General features: G+C 43.5%; 1 protein-coding gene across 1 annotated transcript in view; it reads right to left on the bottom strand.

Annotated features, from left to right (window-relative positions):
• SDCBP2 (syndecan binding protein 2) overlaps positions 1 to 8,784 on the bottom strand; it is a 28,039-nt gene that overhangs the window by 6,056 nt on the left and 13,199 nt on the right. Inside the window, exons 2-7 of the mRNA XM_044661523.1 lie at positions 7,221 to 7,294; positions 6,699 to 6,765; positions 5,255 to 5,355; positions 3,240 to 3,398; positions 1,053 to 1,228; positions 799 to 970 (exon numbers count right to left, since the gene is read on the bottom strand). Coding sequence (XP_044517458.1) covers positions 799 to 970; positions 1,053 to 1,228; positions 3,240 to 3,398; positions 5,255 to 5,355; positions 6,699 to 6,765; positions 7,221 to 7,274 — 729 coding nt within the window. The 5' untranslated portion in view covers positions 7,275 to 7,294. The remainder of the gene's footprint in view (positions 1 to 798; positions 971 to 1,052; positions 1,229 to 3,239; positions 3,399 to 5,254; positions 5,356 to 6,698; positions 6,766 to 7,220; positions 7,295 to 8,784) is intronic.

Here is an 8,784-nt window from a genome sequence, read left to right as displayed (position 1 = left end):
AGAAAGAGAGAGAGAAAGAAAGAAAGAAAGAAAGAAAGAAAGAAAGAAAGAAAGAAAGAAAGAAAGAAAGAAAGAAAGAAAGAAAGAAAGTTCCTTGTAGAAAAAAGTAAATTTCTTATAACAAATATGCAGTCAAGCAAAAAAAAAAAATCCCTATCTACACAAACACACACAGACACAGACATACACAGACACATGCACAAATGTATATTCATTCTGCACTCTAAATCTATCACTTCTCTCTAATGGATAAACATGTTTCATCATGGGTCCTTTGGAATCATGGATGTTTGTTGTATTGAGTGCACATAGCTCTTATAGCTTCCAAAGTTGTTTCGACAGTACTTTGTCTCTATAAAAATATTTGTCCTGGCTCTGCTTCGTCCATTCTTCATTATTTTTTCTAAAACTCCTTAAAATTGGTCATATGTATAATATGGATATTACAAACTATTCCTCTGGTTCTGCTTACTTCACCCTGCATCGTTCCATTCATACAAAACTTTCCATATCTTTTGGAATCTTCTCTTTCCATCACATTCATAGGCCCCAATTCATTCAGCCATTCCTGAATTATTGGACATCCTCCTAGCTTTCCTTTTTTTTTTCTATTGCAAAAAAGAGCTGCTATAAATAATCAAAAGAGAGCAAAGAAAGAAAAAAAAGGACCTTTATGTGCATTTCCATTTACTCATAAAGACACTGAGATAAAGAAAGGGAAGTGACTTGTGTAAGTTCACACAGCCTGTCAGTGACAGACATACACCTCAAACCCAGTGGGAGAAGACCCTGGCTTACCTTGAGCCCAATGACATTCTGCCCATTCACCTCACAGATATAGTGGTTGGTGAGGAGCCCGTTTTGGGCTGCAGAACTGCCTTTGACAATGGAAATCACTTTCCCCTTCTTCATCACAAAGCCCACAGAGCCATTGCTGTCCTTGTGCAGGGTGACAGTTCTCTGGAAAGGCCTAGAATGGAGAGAACAGTGAGATACGGATGTCTGGGACTCGAGAGAGCCCCTGCCCTGCAGCCTGGGGGTGGTCGGCTCACCTGTCCCTCACAATCATGACAATCTTCTCAGCTGAAGCCTTCTTCAACACTTTGCGGGCCTTGTCTGTGCTCCAACCAACACAGTCTCTCCCATTAATTTGTAGGATCTGGTCCCCAAAGCGTAGGCCCACAAGGGAGGCTGGAGTGTTGGCCTGGACCAACTGGACAAAAAGGCCCTGAGGGAAGGAAGAAGAACCATTTGACTGTCAGCACTGGAGTTGCATCCAGCCTTAAACATCTCTGAAAATTGTCTCAGGGGATGGGGCTTGGAGGCTCCTAGATTGAGGGATAGAAGGTGCTTCAGACAGAGGCTGACTAGTCCAACCTCCTCCTTGTTCTACAAATGAGGAAAATAAGGCCCAACATACACTCACCCCTCCAGAGCAGCAAGGTTGCTAAGTGGGTGGAGAGCCAGGCCTGGAGATGGGAGGTCCTGGGTTCAAATCTGATCTTAAATACTTCTTAGCTGAACAACCCTGGTGGAATCACTTAACCCCCATTGCCTAACCCTTATTGCTCTTCTGTCTTGGACCCAATAACGGTACTGATTCTAAGATGGAAGGGAAGGGTTTAAGAAAAAATAACTTGCTCCAAGGACACACATGTGATGAGTGGCAGCTACCATTCTTCTTATTTCAGAATGAGGCAAAAGGATATGTTTTTTGGGCAAGGTGGGGTAAAAAAGCTAGCAATGTTTTGTCATCTCCACACATGCCCTCTCCTCTCCCTCACCACAAACTCATATTCTCCCCTTTGGGTCTTTCTCTGCTTTGATCCCTTGATCAGGATATCTCCAGCTGCAAGTGTAACACTATCTTAGGAAGGTCAGTGATGGAAAGGGAGAAATGTCAGTGTGGCCCAGGACATAGAAGGCTTCACTTCAAAGCCCCACTACTTAGCTGATTCCAGGACAACCAGCACATCTCTTTGCTTTCTCTGAGTCCTCAATTTTCCCATGTGTAAAATGGGGGTAAAAAAAGTCTCTGTCCTGCCCTCCACATAAGAATATTATAACCCTCAAATGAGAAGATGTGTATTAACTTTTTAGCCACAAAAGAATATGTGTATGTCCATAATGGCTACTATTTAGCTAGCACCTACTACGTGCCAGACAAATACTATCTCATTTGCTCCTTACAACTACCTGGGGAGTTAGGTACTATTATTATTATCATTATTATTATTATTATTATTATTATTATTTCCATTTTACAAATGAGAAAAGTGAGATAGACAGAGATTAAAGTGACTTGCCCAGAGTCACACAGCTAGTAAATGTCTAAAGATGAATTTGAACTCAGGTCTTCCTGACTCCAGACCCAGCACTCTATTCACTGTACCACCCAGTTGCCCCAAATATCTGTACATATGCCATTCCCATAAGTATCCAATTAAACTCCCTAAAACAGAATTCACGTATGCACATGTGCATGCATTATAATCTTGAACAAGAACCTATTATCATTTTTATAAAAACCCTTATCTTCTACCTTAGAATCAATGTCAGTTCTAAGTCAAAGGAACAGTAGGGCTAGGTAATTGGGGTTAAGTGACTTGCTGGGGGTCACACAGCGAGGAAGTGGAACCTATTATAATTTTGAACAAGAATCAAAGTCTCCTTTTCACTAAGATTCCTTTCACTAAAAGTGATACCCAGAGAATTTTAGTCCTGGCCATATTCACTAAGAGAGAAACACAGATGATACTAGAATCTTATCTTTGCAGGCAAAAGGAACTGATTTCCAGTCCTGCTGCTACTTATTTCCCGAGTGACCTTGGAGCAAACTATTTCACTACATTTTCGGGGAGAGAGAGAGAGAGAGAGAGAGAGAGAGAGAGAGACAGAGAGACAGAGAGACAGAGAGACAGAGACAGAGAGACAGAGACAGAGAGACAGAGAGAGAGACAAAGAGAGAGAAAGAGAGAGAGACAGAGAGAGAGACAGAGAGAAAGTGTGCTAGCTAACTTCTAAGGATTCTTCCAAATCTAACTTTCTGACTCCATGATCTGTTAGGCAGAGAAAATGAGGGAAGCTCAGTGATCATCTAAGGAGAAAGGGCAGAAATTTCTGGGAACCCCCCAGGCCTCTGTTAGCAGAAGGTTCCACCATCCCTTCCTCCATCCCAGAATCTCCCACCGTGAGGACCCACGCTGGCAGGGAAGCATCTGAACATCCCTCGTCCATACCTTGTCGATGTCCTTCAGCCGAAGCCCCGTCTTCCCCCTCTCATCCTTGCACAGGTGGATCTCCCGCACACCTGGCTTGATCTCAGCTCTTCGCACGCCCGAGTTATTTCCAGTCACTGGGGCCACCATCTGACCTTGTAGAGTGGGAGCTGCCCCTTGCTGTAAGGATGGGACAAATCACCAGTGTCAGTGCCTGTGTCCAAGAGAGAATGTTCTATTCCCTCTATTTGCTAACTATGATACGGGAGGGATGGGGAAGGGGGAAACTGGGACTGAAAGCAGAGCAGATTGCTTTCTGGGTAAGATAAGGAGACGAAGCTATCCATCACACTTGGTGGCCCCACTCAAAATCAAAGCAGGAGACACATAAGCAGCAGAAAAGGTCGATTCTTCTATGTGACCACCAGAGGGCAAAATAGCCCCATGTACCTGAGAAGCTGCATGCAGTGGTGGGCATGTTGGGTATTCCACAAGGCATAAGGAAGGAGGGGCATGAGAGGTTTAGAGCTGTAAAGGGCCTTAAAGACCTTCAAATCCAACCCCCTATTTTTTCAAGGAAGGAAACCAAGGCATAGAGAGAGTAGGTGATCTGTCCAAGGCCTCATGCTTGGTAAATATTTGAGGCAGGTCAAGGGACTGAGAAATTTACAGAGGAAACCTCTCCCCTTGCACCAGAGGCTAGTCCATGGAGTTTCCTGAGGCCTGGTGTGAGGTCTGCAGAGTCTAGTGGTGACCGCTTAGAAGTGAGGTCAATTCTAGGTCTTTCTCCAGGCTAAATCCAGGACCCAAGAACCAATGAACCTTTGAGTCTGGCTAACATTCGAACCCAGGAAGGAGGTCCTAATCCTGCTATTCTTTGTGTTTGGGATGAGCCTGGGAGCCTGAATCTTAGGAGGAACAAGTTGAAATGTATTCAGAAGATGGTAGCCAGGATCAGAAGGGATTCAAAGTCTTATCATATGGGAAAATGTCTGAGGAACTAGAAATGCTTTTCATTCTAGAGATGAGAAGACCTAGGGCAGCAATGGTGAACCTTTTAGAAGCCACGTGCCGTACTCTGACCCTTGCCCCCTCTAGAGACCAAGTGCAGTGCCCTGCCCCCTCCCTTACCCCAGACAAGGGAGAAAGCACTCCCACTGTGTTGCTGGGCAGAAGGGTGGATGAAATGAAAAAATGTCCTCAGCTCAGTAGAGATAGAGAAGGGAGCAGCTCCCCCTAGTCCCTAGTAATGAACTCTAGCAGGCAACAACTCACAGAGAGGACTCTGCATGCCCTTTTTTAGCATACGTGCCATAGGTTTACCAACATGAACTTAGGGGGTACCATGACCAATATTGTCAAATAAATGCAGGGCTTTCCTGGGGGAAAAATGATAAGAACTTGTTCAGATTGGCCTTAGGGTCAAGAACTAGGATCAACTGAAAAGTATTACCAGGAGGCAGATTTAACTCAATTATGTCCTGAGGAAGGGCTTATTGACAATAAGGGCTATACTAAAATGGGATGGGCTGCAGTAAGAGACAATGACCTCCTTCCCCATCCCTAGAAGTTTTCCAACAGAAGCTGGATAATTACCCCTTATCAGGGGTGTTAGAGAAGAGATTTCTGGCCTCAGGGCCAAATTTAACTACTTTCTAAAGTGTTTCCCAATTTAGGGATACTAGGATTCTGTGGACTAAAGTTGGACTGGGACTTCTGAGGCTGCTTTATACCACAATCTTCCTCCGGCCCATCGTTGCCTTCATCTGGATTCAGTCCTGCTGCTGAGCTAGGGACAGCCTAGGTCAGTGGCGATCCTTCCTCCCTGAATGGAGCATTGCCAAAGGATAGCGGTAGCTAAATAAGAACTACCAGCACCAAGCATGGTAAAAGAGAGAAAAAAAGAGGCTGACAGCCAAGAAATGCAGAAGCCCCTTGAGGTAGGAACCAAAGCAGCAGGGAGGATGGAAGTAAGGGAGGGAGGGAGAGCCTCCACACTCTGGGCATGGCCGAAACATCCAGACAGAGATACCCACACTGTCGCTTCCTGGAGTCAGAGACAGATTCTCTTGGACTTCTTGACTTGAGAGAGAGAGACCCATGTAACTTCCTAATTCATCCAAATTTGGGTACAAAACTAAAAGGGGAGGAGAAGAGAACAGAAAAATATGGGTCATGCACACATAGTTGTCCCTTGTGCTGATCACTTTTAAGGCCAGCATCCCCGTTTGGATATTAAGGAAATTTATCTATCTCCATATATGTATTTATATATAGACATATATACATACATGTATATATAAACACATACATATATTACAAATAGATTATGTATACACACATAAATTAGAGAAAATCTATTATGGAAATTATACATATGTATATACGTGTATATATCTATGTTTACACATAAATACATTTCTATTAAGGAATAGTTTTCTATGTAAATGTAGAATTATAGCTCTAGTCAGAAATTGAGATGTATATATACATACACACACATACATACATATGTATTATGTGTATGTGTGTACACACCCCCAAAGCTTTAAATCAGGAAGCCTAGCATCCAACCTGATCTCTCCCAATCCAGTTCATGGACAAATTATTTCTCTCTAAGGCTCAGATGGAGGGTGTTGAATTCAAATGGTTTTTAACTTAAAGTTTGTGAACTTATTTTAAATACTTTGATAATTATATTTCATTATAATTGATTCTTAAATTATTTTATGCATTTAAGAACATTATTCTGAGAGGGGATCCACAGACTTCCAGATTGCCAAAAGGGGTCCCTGAGAGAGAAAAAAAAGTTAAGAACTCCTGGTATCTCTGAGATCCCTCCCAGCACTAACATATCATGCTCCAAAGTCCTTCCCAGCTCTAATATTCTGTGTTCCAAAGGTTGTCCCAGATCTAACATTGTATGTTCTAAAGCCTCTCCCAGTTTTGCTTTTCTACGTTCTAAGATCCCTTCCAGTTCTGAAGTTCCATGTTCTAAGGTCTCTCCCACTTCCAACAGTCCATGTTCTCTCAATTCTCCAAAAGAACTCTCTGGAACATACTGAAAAGGAATAGATCTCCAGCCCTAAAATCTCAGCTGAGCATACAAGACTGTGAATGGACTTTGGGCGTTATCCCTGGGCTCCCAACAAAGTGAGAAGTGGAAGGATCAAAGCCAGGGAAAAAAGTCAATGGTCCCAGGAAAGAATGAATGAATGAAAAAGCACTTAAGTGCTTCCTTGAGCATTATGTCTCCGTGAACTGACTCTGTTACCAATTTTTCACCTAGAGGGGCTGAAGCTGGCAGAGTCTAAGTGAGTATAACCTTGAATCACAAGTCCTTCTATTTTCTCCACCACGCTCAATAGGACCATTCTCTTCCAAACATAGACTTGTCCTTCCAGAAGTCAGGCGTGTTGGCAATCTAAGCCACCCTCCTCTTCCCTCCCCAGAATGAGGCAGCACCATGCTATAACTTACCGGGCTGTGAGGATGAAGTTTCCTGGGCTGGGAGTGCCAGCATCTTGGGAATCACAGAAGCCTGAGCCTGTAAGAGTCCAGAAGCATCAAAAAAGAAGCTTAGCTTTTATGCCTTCATTCCTTCATGTGAAAGATCAAAGTGAGTTCCAAACTGAGGTTCTCTAATTTGATAAAAATCTAGATCTAGCCTAGAACTCGTAGGGAATAATAAGGTAAGGAAGATCCTAAAAAGAAGATCTAAGGACCTTTGAAGGTATAAATAGGTGGCAAATCAGTAAAACGTCACCAAAAAAGCTAAGCAAATCCAGGGAAAGGTAATCAGAAAAGGGAAGGGCAAGTCACTTAATCCCTACTACCTAGCCTTTACAGCTCTTCTGTCTTGGAACCAATACTTAGTATGGATCCTAAGGCAGAAGGTAAGGGTTTTACGAAAAAGAATAGCAGCTCCATTAAGAGCCAAGCCCATCCCTAGGCAGGTAGTCTCAGGCTGTCCAGGGCTAAGGCAACCTTGGGAAACATTACCTGATAGAATTTATCCACCTTCAGGTCTTCTAGTGATGGATACAGGACAGACATGGTGGTGTCCAAAGAGCTACCTGTGAAACAATAGCAAAATATGACATTCTATGAGATAGAGTCAGAGAGATAAAACAAGATTATACATTAACTGGTGGTAAATGTGGCCCAAGTCTCTGCAGCTATTGTGATAGCCACTAGGTGGCCTGTTGGATAGAGGCCAGATCTGGAGCCAGGAACAGTCCCAAGTTCGAATTTCACCTCATCCACTTACTAGCTGTATAACACTGGGCAAGTCATTCAACCTCTCTCTGCCTCACTTTTCTCCTCTGTATCTGGGGAGAATAATGACCCCTACCCGCTTGGGTTGTTGTGAGAATAGAATGAGTTAATATTTATTAAGTGCTTTACAAATCTTTTTTTTTTTTTTAAGCCCTTACCTTCCATCTTAGAATCAATACTGTGAATTGGTTCCAAGGCAGAAGAGTGGTAAGGGCTAGGCAATGGGGGTTAAATGAATTGCCCAGGGTCACACAACTAGGAAGTGTCAGAGACCAGATTTGAACCCAGGACCTCCTGTCTCTAGGCCTGGCTCTCAATTCACTGAGCCACCTAGATGCAATGGAAAAGTCACTTTTTATAGAACTTTCTAAACTACTCCAGGATCTTTGCCAAGAAAACCCCAATTGGGGTCACCAAGAGTTGACTGACATGACTGAACAACAACAAATATACCCTAAATGTACCATTAGGCAGAATGCTGAGATGATTACACACAGGGATCAATGGGGACAAAGTTCATTTGCATCTGAAAACAAAATGTGGGAAATATCTTTCAGTCTCAAACAGGACTGAAAATCTGCAGTCCTGTGGCTTCTCCAGGCTGCCTATGTCCTTTAAGCTCTGTTTGGGTTGGGTTTGAGTTTTTTTTGTTGGTTGTTTTTTATTTTAGCAATAGACACTTAATAGATAGAATCACAGAGAAGCATCTGGATTTGGAACAAAAGGACCTGAGTTTGAATCTTTGACTTGCTCCTCATGTCTCACATGACTTTAAGAAAGATATTTCCAAGCTCTGGGCTTCAGCTTCCTCATCTGTAAACAGAAAGGAGGGAGATGGGAGAAGCTGGACTAAATAGCTTCTCAGATCTCTTCAAGCTTTAAACTTTTAATCTTGCAACTATAGAGAATCGTTGCCAATCTGAGAGATTTTAGAATATAAAATATCAGATTTGGCCTTAGAAACATTTCACAGGAGGCAGTTAGGTGGCACAATGGATAGAGCACCAGGCCTGGAGTGTTTTAATCTGGTTCAGATACGAGAGAGGAGGAGAAGGAGGAGGAGGAGGGGAAGGAGGAGGAGGAGGAGGAGGAGGAGGAGGAGGAGGAGGAGGAGTTTCCGTCGCCAGTCTAGTCTTCCCAGCCAGTGAGAAGAAGCCGCGGCAGCAGCAGCAGCAGCGGCAGCAACCGTGGCCGCTGCCGCCGCAGCCGCCGGAGTCCTCCGGCTTTATCGGAGTGGGGAATACTCCTTCCGTCCCCGGCACACACTACGCACACACTCCACACATCC

Source organism: Gracilinanus agilis, chromosome 2, assembly GCF_016433145.1.
Source record: "Gracilinanus agilis isolate LMUSP501 chromosome 2, AgileGrace, whole genome shotgun sequence".
Taxonomy (NCBI): Eukaryota; Metazoa; Chordata; class Mammalia; order Didelphimorphia; family Didelphidae; genus Gracilinanus; species Gracilinanus agilis.
The sequence above is the reverse complement of the archived record's forward strand: the minus strand, read 5'-3'. Positions and strand labels throughout refer to the sequence as shown.